The sequence below is a fragment of the Salmo salar genome, chromosome 03 (assembly GCF_965601325.2).
Source record: "Salmo salar chromosome 03, fSalSal1, whole genome shotgun sequence".
NCBI lineage: Eukaryota > Metazoa > Chordata > Actinopteri > Salmoniformes > Salmonidae > Salmo > Salmo salar.
This window is the reverse complement of record NC_138293.1, coordinates 55,820,181-55,835,137: the sequence shown is the minus strand read 5'-3', so window position 1 is coordinate 55,835,137 and position 14,957 is coordinate 55,820,181. Positions and strand designations below refer to the sequence as shown.

The following is a 14,957-nucleotide window of genomic DNA, read 5'->3' as shown; positions in this document are numbered from 1 at the left end:
ATTTTGGGGTACTTTTGACACTACGGTCGTTAATTTTGATCTTAAAAACAAAAATGCCCTCTCTAAATGGGAAACCGGACGTCATGTTTGTAAGTTATTTCATGAATATTGATATTTTGTTGTGGAATTGTTCTCAGCATGCTGTAATATGTCTGCGGCCTCCTCGACCTCGGATGTGTCGATTTGAATGCCCCGGCGAACTAACGTTATATCTATCTGACAATAACACGTATCTAGATTATTGTTCCTTGAGATACTGTACAGGCTACTAGTGTGTGACTTTACATCATATTGTAGTAGGCTGGACACATTCAATGTTTTTGATAAAAGCGAGTTCATTTCATCCGCCGTGGATTATAATTTTACCATATGTTCCAGCTGCTTGCCGGAGCTTTGAAGTAATCACGAAAAAACAGGGCTTGTTTTAGGGCATTTTTTACCCTGCCACCTCCTATTCGTTATATTGAGCACCGTAGCACCAATTTGCCTTACGAACGTTCTATTATTCCCAGCCTATTGGTCTACGCCACAGTGCCTGCTTTGCTATTGTTGGCAATGAGAACTGCCCACGTTGTTGGTAGGTAAAATGTAAACAACAACAAAAACGTACTCATGGAACTCTTGAGGTCGTCCCATTGTTTCCTATAGGGAAGTATAGGTATGTCTGTCTATTTTGCCAAATATCTCGCAATGTGTATATTTCGATTTTCTTCAAGTCGGACACTCATTCAAAGGTTTTTCTTTATTTTTACTATTTTCTACATTGTATATTAATAGTGAAGACATCAAAACTATGAAATAGTCACTTTTAATCAGGATAATCTCCTCTTTCTAATTACTTAAGGTTGGGCAGCGTACTCTGCTATCATCGGTCGCTAGACCAGAAATAGTCAAAAGTTGCCATTTTCTTCCCCATTTCCTCGTTATGCAGACATAAACACACTTGGCACCATCGAGGTGCGGATGTTTACTTTCAACATTACTATCTAACAACAGATTGTAGTGGTAAAATAAAAAGGGATACATTTTTGGTGCCATTTACACGAAATGGAATTCTAAGCGACACTCCAGTCAGAAGAGGCTCTGCGAACGTTCCATTCATTTGCTATGGGCTCGACCTAGTGTTCCATCTTAGTCAACGTTCTTTTGCCATTTTTCAGCCTTGGGTAAATTTTGACTCGTTCTATTGTCCGGCCATCTTGTAGCCCTTTCTATCCTTCGAACAACGTTGCACTAGTTCTGAGAATAGTGCAGCATTTTTTGAAAGAGAGAAAGGTGTCCAACGTTGTTCGAAGGATAGAAGGCTTCCTGTTGACCGTTTTGCTGTGTTGGTGGTGGGCTTTTTCAGGAGGAAGATGATCTGCCTTATGAGGAGGAGATCATCAGGAATCCGTACTCGGTCAAGTGCTGGATGCGCTACATCGAGTTCAAACAGAATGGCGTCAAGTCCATCCTCAACATGATCTATGAACGAGCTCTGAAAGAGCTACCTGGCAGGTAGAGGCAAAGTTTCTACATCTAGCAAGATGTAGTGTTTCCCAATCCTGGCCCTGGGGACCCAAAATGGTGCCGTGTATCGTTTTGTTTTTGGTCTCGTCTCTAACATGTAGACTCACTTTTTGTGAACAGTTCCATCACAAATCAGATTGTTGAATAAACTTTATTTAAACGTACTTGACCAGTTGTATGCTGATTTTGTCCTAATGTAGGATGTAATCTGAGACAAAATATCCACAGAGTAGTGTTATTAACCTGACTTTCAGTACGCTGGTCTGTATGTCAGTTTGTATTTCTGGTTTGTATTTTTAATGCTGACTCAACTTGCACGCAACTTACGCAATATATCAACAATGGCCGAGTTTAAACAAAGCACAGACCAGACGTTGTCCCACGCAAACAGCTGGCAAACTTCCAGCTGATTGCGAGGGAACGGGCTTTGGTCAACAACATTCGGTTACATTTGGCTATTGTTGACATATTGTGAATAACGTGAAATGCGTCAGTAGATGGAAAATACAAGCAACGGAACCTTCCGGCGCCGCAAAAAGTGAGGTAAACAACACTTTCCTGTGGTTACCTTATCTCCACTTCCTACCTCCAAAAGAACCTACAGCATGGACAACCGTATGTTTAAATATCATTGTATTCAACATTCTGGCTTACAGAGAATATTACGTTTTTTTTTTTACAGCGACTTCTTTCAGACTGATATCCATGGAGTAACCATGGTAACAGTCTGATGTTTAGACAAATCTTAAACCTAGTCCTGGACTAAAAACATTTGTCAGTCAGTCTCTGGGAAATCATCCCATAATCTAGGTTTATTTGAAACCGTAGAATGGTTGTAATTGAATACCATACCAGTGTCTTGGCTAGGGTTTTAGCCATTGCTAAATGTCATGACTGTGTGTTCACGGATTGTTCATACGTGACCTTGCAGTTACAAGTTATGGTACAACTACCTGAGAGAGAGACGGAAACAGGTCAAAGGGAAGTGCATCACGGAGCCAGCCTACGAGGAGATCAACAACTGCCATGAAAGAGCACTGGTTTTCATGCACAAGGTAGGCTAATGCTTATGTCCTGTTGTCCGTCCATCCATTGTGAAGAGAAAATACTCACACAAACTCTGAGGAATATTATTCTCCATTCATTGGCACAGACTATCACAGAGTACATTTATTTGTGTGAGAGTATTTTTTTTTAAGACTTGGAAGTAAATTTTGTCGTCTGAGATTGTAGGAATAGCATCCCACATAACTTGTTCTTCCCGTGACTGTCCTAGATGCCGAGGATCTGGCTGGACTACTGCCAGTTCCTGGTGGCTCAGTGTAAGATCACCAGGAGCAGACGCACGTTTGACCGAGCACTCCGAGCCCTGCCCGTCACTCAGCACCCTCGCATCTGGCCCCTGTACCTCCGCTTTGCCCGGAACCTGCCCCTGCCTGAGACCGCCATCCGTGTCTATCGCAGGTACCTCAAGGTAAGAGGACATTTCTAGAAGATTTGCTCCTCTGTGATTGAACTACTCCCAAAGCTGAAGCAACTGAAGCATCTCTTTATGGAAGATAGTCACAGGATAAATCAGAATTCACATTAATAAACACTTTATTTCATTTCAACCATGGTGATAAGAATGTGTCCTGGTTATGAGATTATAACAACACCAACCACACATCACATCGGAAACCGACAAGATATCACGCAACATAGAAGGTAGGCCTGGAATAGATGACAGTGTTAACAATAAATGTGTGAAAGCAGGCTATGTGCCGCTCACACTTGGCTGAGCAGAAAACCATTAAAGGAAGTGTGAGAAGGCCACACATGTGCATTGGCCCTTAGGCGTATGTAGACCTGACCTCCCACCCCCAGCTGTAGTGTGACTGCGTTACCTCCGTTATCTGCTGTATCAGTACTAGACTTGGGGTCAGATGTAATAGGCATACACTCTCCACTCTTGAACAGGGATGTGTGGGAGTCTTCAGATCCTCCAGCATGAAAGAAGAAGCTGAAGTAGTAGACCCCTCTTACAGGGGCTGCAAACACTCCTGTGCCGGGGGCTTTAGGCGTTGCCGATGTTAGTGATGACCTTGCTGTAGGTCAGGTTAGTCTTGGCTGAAGGGCCCTATTTTTCCAGTCTCTCTCAGGACAGCGGAGAAGAGCACCTTGGTCTTCTCTTTATTTCTCAGCTCCTCAAGCTGGCTCTCGATTACTTTTAGCTTGGTTTCCATGGCTCCTAGTTTTTCTATCGTGGTTTGCAGTTCTTCCACTGTGGTTTGCAGTTTCTCCTCCATGACTCCGAATTCTGTAATTAGAGTCAACATGTAGCATGAGTTCTGTAGTCCTGTAGTGCATTCCGCCTCATGTTCAGTCATTGGGGTGTCCTCCTGTGCCATTGACAGACAGCTGCTCAGCGACGCCGTCAGAAATGCAGTAGCCTTCATCCTTCACCTGGGTTCTGATACCTCTCTGAGTAACCTGTATTGGTCGGCCTAACCTGTTTTGATTCCAGAGTTTTCTCAGCTTCTTTTTTTTACAGCAAGGTTTGACGCGATCCACTGGAAGTTAGTCCTTGTAATGTTGGTTTTATCGTTCTTTATTCAACCTTATTAGTCCGTAAATCAGACTGTCTGTGATTTTTGTACCTAGATTGTGCTGTTCTGGCTTGGACAAAGCTTACTTACTGGCCCTGTCCCTAGAGTTGCCGAACGTGTGATAACACACACAAAGCTACCATCGCTGCAATGTTATCTCCAAATCATATATCATTAGAAATCTGAAAGTTTTTCAGAATATTTGGGTCAGGAGACCTCTGACTTCTAGGGTTCATATTGGAATGAACTCTATACATTACCCTGATAACCCTAGAGATTTCTTAATTATTTCTTAATGAATTATTAATTAATTATTTGAAGGAATGGACAGGACAATATACATGCGTTCAAAAGATTTTCTCTTGGCTAAAAGCATTTTCTAGTCTTCCCCACAAGCAGCAGTGAGGTATTCCAGAGTTCTTAGATAAATGGTTGATTAAGAAAGCTACATTTATATATTGGTTGTCAAGTAAGTTCTACCGGTGCCAAAAGTCTATATTTCTCAAAATGACAAAGTTATTTCTGCAACAGCCCCTCTCCCCCTCTTTCTCTGCAGCTGTCCCCAGAGAATGCAGAGGAGTACATAGATTACCTGCGTTCCTGCAGCAAGCTGGATGAAGCAGCAGTGCGTCTGGCAGCCGTTGTCAACGATGAGAGCTTTGTATCCAAAGAGGGCAAGTCTAACTACCAGGTAAGACCACGTCTGGCTCATCCTCCTTATCCCCATGTTGTTGTGTGGTTGATACCTAACGTTATCCCCATGTTGTAGTGTGGTTGATATCTAACGTTGTTGTGTGGTTGATACCTAACGTTATCTCCATGTTGCGTGGTTGATATCTAACGTTATCCCCATGTTGTTGTGTGGTTGATATCTAACAGCTATGGCACGAGCTGTGTGACCTGATCTCTCAGAACCCAGACAAGGTGAACTCTCTGAATGTTGGGGCCATCATCCGTGGAGGCCTCACTCGTTTCACAGACCAGCTGGGCAAACTCTGGTGCTCCCTGGCTGACTACTACATCCGCAGTGGACATTTTGAAAAGGTACTGGTCTGGATTGATGCATCCCAAATGGCACCCTATTCCCTTTGTAGTGCACTACTTTTGACCAGAGTCCTATAGACAATGTAATCTTTATAGTCCACTTTTGACTTTGTCGTCATGCATCAGGGTCATTAGAAATGATGTAAGATTTTTATTTATTTTTATTTTACCTTTTTAACTAGGCAAGTCAGTTAAGAACAAATTCTTATTATCAATGACGGCCTAGGAACAGTGGGTTAACTGCCTTGTTTAGGGGCAGAACGACAGATTTTTACCTTGTTAGCTCGGGGATTCAATCTTGCAACCTTTCGGTTACTAGTCCAACGCTCTAACCACTAGGCTACCCGCCGCCCCAGAAATGATGTAGGATTGTAGGGTAACTCACCACCATAACCTTGTCATAATATATATTTGACATGTTTTGACTAGCTATCATGCATGTTATGAAGCTTTACGACGTTGTTATGTAGTTCAAGTAAAGTGTTACCAAATATATTCACTGTTTTTGGGATGCACACACACACAGACTAATTTGAATGCTTGTGTGTTGTGGCCCACCAGGCTCGTGATGTGTATGAGGAGGCCATCTTGACGGTGGTGACGGTGAGAGATTTCACCCAGGTGTTCGACAGCTACGCCCAGTTTGAGGAGAGCATGATCGCTGCCAAGATGGAGACTACCTCCGAGATGGGGAAAGATGAAGAAGGTGGGCGCATCTCAATAGTCTAAAGTAATGTCACTCTTCTCGTCTCCTGCTCGGATCTCAAGTAACTGTATAAAGAGAGATCGATTCCTGACCTAGTTATCCATGTTACTGTTTTTCCAATCCTGGCTGGTACTTTGAGTAAAAAATCGAATTAAATCAAATGTTATTTGTCACGTACACAGTTTACAGCCGGTATAAAAGGTGCAGGGAAATGCCGGTGCGCTAGTTTCTTCAACATAACACGTAAATATAACCGAAGGAAAGTAGTCTTGGGAAGCCAGCCATTTTAGAGTATTGAGATGCACCCAGTGTGTCTGGATTGTGGAGTATCACAATCTCTCGCAAAAATAGATTTGATCTCAATGAGAATAACCTGTGTAAATAAAGATTACAGGGGGGGGGGGGAATCACAGCCACAAGTGAATGCTTTGCCTTTGTCGTCGTGCTCAACTCGTGTTCCTTTTCCCTCTCAGAGGACATAGACCTGGAGCTGCGTCTGGCCCGCTTTGAGCAGCTGATCGCCCGCAGGCCCCTCCTGCTGAACAGTGTGCTGCTGAGACAGAACCCCCACAACGTCCACGAATGGCATAAGAGGGTCAAACTGTACGAGGGGAAACCACGACAGGTAGCGGAAACCAGAAGTGGGCACGTAGTCGGAGCGCTGATCCAGGATCGGCCTTTTAAGATCATACTGAATATGATTATATGAACAGACGGGACCAGATCCTAGATCAACACTCCTACTTTGAGACCCTTTGTGGATACAGGCCCTGAGCTCTTAGCCCTAGTCTGACTCGGTGTCATCTCCATGGCTCTGTCTCTAATACTCATTTTATACTACTGAACCGAGGTGTACTGCGCTGGCCTGGTTCCGCATCCACTGTTCTAGCTGGAACCGTGATGTGAAATGAAAATATCCGAGCCAGCGCAGTACAGTTCAGGTCGGCATTATAATGTGAAAAGGGTTTGAGAAAATCCTGAAAAACAGTTCTTTACTGAGCTAGTTGACATCTGTGTTATTGGTAGAGAGTAGCGATTAATACATGTTTACAGATTTCACATTTTAGAATTGTTTCTTAGTCTTTCTAGCTGGCAATAGGTACCTTGCATGCTCTTCCTCACATACATGTACAGTGTATAGAAGGTGTGTCTTAACCTCTTTTTCAGATCATCAACACCTACACAGAGGCAGTTCAGACTGTGGACCCTATGAAGGCTACAGGGAAACCCAGCTCTCTCTGGGTCTCCTTCGCCAAGTTCTACGAGGAGAACGAGCAGCTAGACGACGTGAGTCTCAAACTAAGGTTTCCCCATCCCACGTAGGTTGAAATCGTACTTCAAGTGTTCGTTTGAGCCTGCCCGGAGTGCCAAATGGGTAGGATTGTCACTTTTGGGACTATTCCATCGGCTTCATTTCAAGCTCGCCAAGCAAGCGCATTAAAGTATTTACCCAGGTCTTCTCCCCTTCAACCCAAGAGGAAGTTAAGTTTATTTTTTTTAAATGTTCTTTCTCTTTTTCCACTTTTCCCAACCATCAGGCGCGGACCATCTTTGAGAAAGCCACCAAGGTGAACTACAAGCAGGTCGACGACCTGGCTGGCGTGTGGTGTGAATACGGAGAGATGGAGCTACGCCATGAGAACTACGAACAGGCGCTACGTATACTGAGGGTGAGACGGCAACACAGGCACAACAAATACTGACTCACTATCTGTCACACACTCCAAAGACACTGACATTTGTACTTTTCTGTCATCCAGAATAATTTTTTATGCGTTTTAAACTACTTAACATTGCTGTGTGGGCAGCTGATATGTACTTGTGTTTTTAATCTATCTATTTAATAACTTCAATCAATGAATACCCTCATCTAATCTCAAATTATATGATGCAGACTGCTTTTCTCAGAGTTTCAAATATTCTGTCTATAGATGCACATTTTTATTTATTTTTATTTAACCCTTAAGGTAAGTTGACTGAACACATTCTCATTTATAGCAACGATCTGGGGAATAGTTACAGGGGCGATGAATGAGTACTGGATGCATGTCTGTGTAAATATCCCTTGACTTTCTCTCTTTCCAATTGTGTAGAAAGCAACTGCCATCCCGTCCAAGAAGGCGGAGTACTTTGACGTGTCAGAGCCGGTGCAGAACAGAGTGTACAAGTCTCTGAAGGTCTGGTCCATGCTGGCTGACCTGGAGGAGAGTATGGGAACCTTCCAGGTACTTTCTTCATATTTCCTTCTAAGGTCTCTGTCTTCGTTGTGTTTCAATTACACTGCTTTAGAAAGGAAAAGAAGGTGGCTTTGATGCAACACATCTAAGACTGCGTTTACACAGCCAGCCCAAATCGGATCTTTTGCCCCATTATTGGCAAAAGATCTGATCTTATTGGTCAAAAGATCAAAATGCAGCTACCTGTGTATACACAGCCTAACAATAGTCAACCAACATTTCGGCAGCAAGTAGCCTTCATCATGGTTTCTGGATTGGATTGATTAACATTGTGTAGGTTTATACGGTTGGCGTATTCCATGAGCTCTTCTTTCAGATTAAATTGTGTTAGAATAAGAGAAACTGAAAATGCATCTTGTGCATAGTGATGACCCAGTTTTAGGGACCAAACAATGAAACAACCAAAACGTGCAACAACAACGCATGTAATGACCATACGATATAACTAACAACCCTGCCTTTTGTCTTGGTCGTTTCTCCCCGTCAGTCGACCAAGGCGGTGTACGACCGCATCATTGACCTGCGCATAGCCACGCCCCAGATAATCATCAACTACGCCATGTTCCTGGAGGAGCACAACTACTTTGAGGAGAGCTTCAAGGTGACACCGTCCACCTGCCCTGCTGCACACATCTCACTAGCCTGGTCCCAGTTCAGTTGTGCTGTCTTGACAACTCTTATGGTGATTATCACGATGCCTGAACTAGGACCAGTCTAACATTTCACAGCCTAGCATATCAACACTTACTCATACTGCATTCAAACTGGGTCGTGTTCAGGGCTGGGTACCCTACTGAACAAGACCCTGACCGTGCCTCCACCCTTAAAACTACAGCATTTCGATCAGTTGTTAAATCCCCGTTGCTGATGGTCTCCATGCGCTCTCTACAGGCGTACGAGCGCGGCATCGCCCTCTTCAGGTGGCCCAACGTCTATGACATCTGGAACACCTACCTCACCAAGTTCATCGACCGCTACGGGGGCAAGAAGCTGGAGAGGGCCCGGGACCTGTTTGAGCAAGCGCTGGATGGCTGTCCAGCCAAGTTCGCCAAGAGTAAGGGACTTTGTTGTCTACGTGACTTCCGTACGTTTTTATGTCTAATGCATGTTTATGACGTGTTGCATGCCTTAAGTGTGATGCAAAAATAATTTCCTGACTGATAAAGCAAAGTCATCACCACAGTTGCTTTTTAGCTACTGAGAAGCACCAAGGAAAATACAGTCCTTTTCACACTACCAAGACGAGCTGTACTGTGCTGGCCTGGTTACACATCCACCACATTTGCAGGAACCATGCTGGGAATCACCGATGTTAAAAGACCATGACCGAGCCAGCTCCGTATGGTTCAGGTTGGCATGATAGTATGAAAAGGGTGTTCGTGTATCTTTGTTTGCTGCTGGTATCTATTTGTAATAATGGCCTCTTATTTATGTGGTACTATCCCCCCCAGCTACAGGAATGACGTGTGAACTATTTTCTGTTGTGATTGACAGCCATCTACCTGCTGTACGCCAAACTGGAGGAGGAGTTTGGGTTGGCGCGTCATGCCATGGCGGTGTACGAGAGAGCCACGCAGGCGGTGGACAACACGGAGAGGCATCACATGTTCAACATCTACATCAAGAGGGCTGCAGAGATCTACGGCGTCACCTACACCAGAGCTATCTACCAGAAAGCCATCGAGGTAAGAGTGTAGTGGCGCACACATGGGTGCATGTCAATAGTCTAAATCAGGGCCTGCAGGTGGTTTGAGTGAAGAAAATAGATTATTCAAAGTAGCCACCCTTTGCCTTGACAGTTTTGCACACTCCTGGCTTTCTCTCAAGCAGCTTCATGAGGTAGTCACCTGGAATGTTTTTCAATTAACAGGCACACCTGTTAATTGAAAAACATTCCAGGTGACTACCTCATGAAGCTGCTTGAGAGAAAGCCAGGAGTGTGCAAAACTGTCAAGGCAAAGGGTGGCTACTTTGAATAATCTATTTTCTTCACTCAAACCACCTGCAGGCCCTGATTTAGACTATTGACATGCACCCATGTGTGCGCCACTACACTCTTACCTCGATGGCTTTCTGGTAGATAGCTCTGGTGTAGGTGACGCCGTAGATCTCTGCAGCCCTCTTGATGTAGATGTTGAACATGTTAATTTGTGGAATTTCTTTCCTTAATGTGTTTGAGCCAATCTGTTGTGTTGTGACATGGTAGGGGTGGTATACAGAAGAACACCCTATTTGGTAAAGACCAAGTCCATATTATGGTAAGAACAGCTCAAATAAGCAAAGAGGAACAACCGTCCATCATTACTTGAAGACATGAAGGTAAGTCAATTCAGAATATTTCAAGAACTTTTACATTTTCTTCTAGTTCAGTTGCAAAAACTGAACTATGATGAAACTGGCTCTCATGAGGACTGCCACAGGAATAGAAGGCCCAGAGTTACCTTTGCTGCAGAGGATAAGTTCATCAGAGGTACCAGCCTCAGAAATTGCAGCCCAAATAAATGCTTCACAGAGTTCAAGTAACAGACACATCTCAACATCAACTGTTCAAAGGAGACTGCGTGAATCAGGCCTTCATGGTCAAATTTCTGCAAAGAAACCACTACTAAAGGATGCCAATATGAAGAAGAGAATTGCTTGGGCCAAGAAACACGAGCAATGGACATTAGACCGATGGAAATCTGTCCTTTGGTATAGTAGGTGAACGGATGATCTCCGCATGTGTGGTTCCCACCGTGACGCATGGAGAAGGAGGTGTGATGGTGTGGGGGTGCGTTGCTGGTGACACTGTTGGGGATTTATTTAGAATTCAAGGCACACTTAACCAGCATGGCAACCACAGCCTTCTGCAGTGATACGCCATCCCACTGTGATACGCCTCCAAATTCACCCGACCTCAACCCAATTGAGATGGTTTGGGATGAGTAGGACTGCAGAGTGAAGGAAAAGCAGCCAACAAGTGCTCAGCATATGTGGGAACTCCTTCAAGTGTTGCAAAAGCATTCCTCATCAAGCTGGTTGAGAGAATGCCAAGAGTGTGCAAAGCTGTCATCAAGGCAAAGGGTGGCTACTTTTTGAAGAATCTCAAATATAAAATATTTTGATTTGTTTAACACTTTTTTGGTTACTACATGATACCATATGTGTTATTTCATAGTTTTGATGTCTTGACTGTTATTCTACAATGTAGAAAATAGTAAAAATAAAGAAAAACCCTTGAATGAGTAGGTGTGTCCAAACTTATATATATTTAAAAAGATTGGGGGGGGAAACAAACTCGATATACTTTTAAATTACTAAAACCAAATAGAAATGTTGTAAAAATGATAAGGGACCTACATTCATACCGTTTCTTGACTGTCTCCAGCACGCTAATAATCACTGAAATGAAAGCTAGACAGTCAGTGAGCATTAAACATTTTCCAAAAGATGGATATTGGAAAATGTTTTGCTAATTCTGACGGCGAAAAAGATAACACATTTTCAGTGCGGCCCTCCGGACCTCGTTGAAGAATGAATGCAGCCCCCGTGGCAAAATGAGTTAGACACCCCTAAATGAATCACGTGATTTTTATTCATTGTTATGCTGTATATGGTTATGCAGCTGATATATTCCAATATATAATATCATATGTTGTTTTTCTTCCAGGTGCTTCCAGACGAACACTCCAGGGACATGTGTCTGCGCTTCGCTGACATGGAGAGCAAACTGGGCGAGATCGACCGGGGACGAGCCATATACTCCTACTGCTCTCAGATCTGTGACCCAAGGGTGAGCTCTCACACTGACCCAGGGTCCTGTTCATTAGTGCACACTAGAGCTGGGCAATGTGGACAAAAATCCGTATCACGATAAATTGCCTGAATTGATGCGATAACAATACATTTTGCGATACGCTTATAACATTAATGTGCTACCACTATTACTAGTTTGATAGTTGTAGCCACCAATTGTGCCATTAACAATCACTCAGCAAGCGTATTTCATTTCAAACTTCACATTTCTCTAGTGTAGGCTACTTATTGTAATTAATGATATAAGCAAAATGCCTGCGGTAAGTTATTGGTATGCTCGGTGTCGATGATTTTTGGTTTATCGTCCCAGCTGTAACGCACCCCGTAGGAAAACGTTGTTGAACGGAAAACAAGCTGTTCTTATTGGACAATCCACGTGTTCAGTAGCGATAAAATGTTTCACTACCTGTGTGTGTTTGTTTCAGATGACGGCCACGTTCTGGCAGACGTGGAAGGAGTTTGAGATCCGCCACGGGAACGAAGACACTATCCGGGAGATGCTGAGGATCAAGCGTAGCGTCCAGGCCACGTACAACACACAGGTCAACTTCATGTCCTCACAGATGATGAAGGCCACCACCAATGCCACCGGCACCAGTAAGAACGCGCGCGCACGCACACGCGCATGCATGCATGCATACAACCATATACGCACGCACACACAAAACACACACACATCTTTGGTCTCCAATGATGGCACAACCTTATCAAGCATTAGATGTTTTTCCTATAAGAGATTGATTAATCGATTCATCTCATATGTTGATTTTGAAGTGTCATTCTCACGTGTGTAGATGTTTTTCATGAAAAACACAGGCCAGATGGGGCTAGGTTAGAGTTAGGGCTAGGTGAGGGTTAGGGTGTACCTTTGTATCTAACTCTGTTATTCTATGTGTGTGCAGTCTCAGATCTTGCCCCGGGCCAGATGGGGCTGGATGATATGAAGCTGTTGGAGCAGCAGGCCCAACTGCTGGCCGCCGAGGCTGAACAGGACAAACCCAAACTCAAAGAGAAGATCCTCTTCGTCAGGTCTGTCACCCCCCCCCCCCCCCCCCCCACCTATTTAGCATCTTTTCCTTTGACCTCTGAAACCCCCAACTGCAGACCAGGGCCCGTATCCCCAAAGCGTCTCAGAATAGGAGTGGTGATCTAAAATGTAATATCACAATGAATAAGATAATATGGACAGATCCTAGATCAGAAATCTTACTTTGAGATGCTTTGTGGATACGGGCCCAGGAAGTGGCCAGTCATTTAATATAAATACAACAATGCAGAAGTGGTTCAATACTGGTCTTAACCACTGTGTGTCATTGTTTAGGAGTGACACGTCACGCAGCGAGCTGGCTGAACTGGCCAAACAAGCCAACCCTGATGAGATTGATATTGATGATGAGGATGAGGATGTTGATGAAGACCAGGGCCCAGAGGGTGAGTTACAACACCACTGGGGGGGGGGGGGGGGGGGGGGCTGTTGAGCAGGGAGCAATGCTACAGAACATTCACATAGAAATGGACTGTGTAGATACAGAAAATGATTCTGTCATAGAATATAGAACCATGCCAACCTTATACTTTACATTTCTATCTGCCATGTTTTGAACGTTTCACATGATTGAATGTTTCAGCTGTTTTCTTGAAAACCATAATAATAATAATAATAATAATAATAATAATAATAATAATAATAATAAATATAATAATAAAAAATATATATTACATACATACATACATACATACATACATACATACATACACAGTACCAATCAAAAGTTTGGACACACCTACTCATTCAAGGGTTTTTCTTTATTTGTACTATTTTCTACATTGTAGAATAATAGTGAAGACATCAAACTATAAAATAACACATATGGAATCATGTAGTAAGCCAAAAAGTGAATTTATATTTGAGATTCTTCAAAGTAGCCACGATTTTCCTTGATGACAGTTTTGCACACTCTTCGCATTCTCTCAACCAGCTTCATGAGGTAGTCACCTGGAATGCATTTCAATTAACTGGTGTGCCTTGTTAAAAGTTATTTTGTGGAATTTCTTTCCTTAATGCATTTAAGCCAATCAGTTTGTTGGTAGGGATGGTATACAGAAGATAGCCCTATTTGGTAAAAGACCAAGTCCATATTATCGCAAGAACAGCTAAAATAAGCAAAGAGAAACGACAGTCCATCATTTCTTTAAGACATGAAGGTCCGTCAATCCGGAAAAGTTCAAGAACTTTGAAAGTTTCTTCAAGTGGAGTTGTAAAAACCATCAAGCGTTATGATGAAACTGGCTCTCATGAGGACCGCCACAGGAAAGGAATACCCAGAATTACCTCTGCTGCAGAGGATAAGTTAATTAGCGTTACCAGCCTCAGAAATTGCAGCACAAATAAATGCTTCACAGAGTTAAAGTAACAGACACATCTCAACATCAACTGTTAGCGGAGACTGTGTGAATCAGGCCTTCATGGTTGAATTGTTGCGATGAAACCACTACTAAAGGACACCAATAATAAGAAGAGACTTGTTTGGGCCAAGAAACACAAGCAATGGACATTAGACCAGTGGAAATCTGTCCTTTGGTCTGATGAGTCCAAATTTGAGATTTTTGGTTCCAACCGCCGTGTCTTTGTGAGTCGAAGAGTAGGTGAACGGATTATCTCTGCATGTGTGGTTCCCACAGTGAAGCATGGAGGAGGTGGTGTCATGGGGCTTTGCTGGTGACACTGCATGGTGTTTATGTAAATGTGTGTTTATTATGTTTGTCTCTCCCTCCAGAGGTGCAGCTGGAACAGAAGAGCGTCCCCACCGCTGTTTTTGGAGGGCTGAAAGAAGGAGAAGATTGAATACAGATATGACATCACTGACGAGCTCCCTGGTCCACGAATGGAGCCTTTTCAACCCCTGTAAAATGTATGATGAGAATAGATTGTATGGAATGTGAACTTTGTCATTGATCTTTTCTTTGTTGTTGACTGTAAGGGTTCTTGCTCTACATTCATAGATTGTCAAGTCTGCACCAGATCTGTGAATAAAAATGAGATTTATGAATAAAATGTAAATGTAAATGTTCCTTATT

The 14,957-nt window shown here is 43.3% G+C and overlaps 1 protein-coding gene and 1 pseudogene across 1 annotated transcript; one reads left to right on the top strand and one right to left on the bottom strand.

Moving 5' to 3' along the window:
• On the top strand, positions 1-14,934 carry xab2 (XPA binding protein 2). The gene is given in 19 exon segments (NM_001173818.1): positions 1-89; positions 1,349-1,497; positions 2,441-2,564; positions 2,786-2,983; positions 4,654-4,788; positions 4,977-5,141; positions 5,703-5,847; positions 6,321-6,472; positions 7,015-7,134; positions 7,386-7,517; positions 7,941-8,072; positions 8,572-8,685; positions 8,976-9,138; positions 9,579-9,769; positions 11,734-11,856; positions 12,305-12,476; positions 12,782-12,908; positions 13,201-13,310; positions 14,657-14,934. Coding segments are annotated over 19 exon segments (2,556 nt in total). The 5' UTR covers positions 1-53; the 3' UTR covers positions 14,725-14,934.
• Positions 3,277-3,947, bottom strand: LOC106600928 (uncharacterized; annotated as a pseudogene).
• Positions 14,935-14,957: the final 23 nt, after the last annotated feature.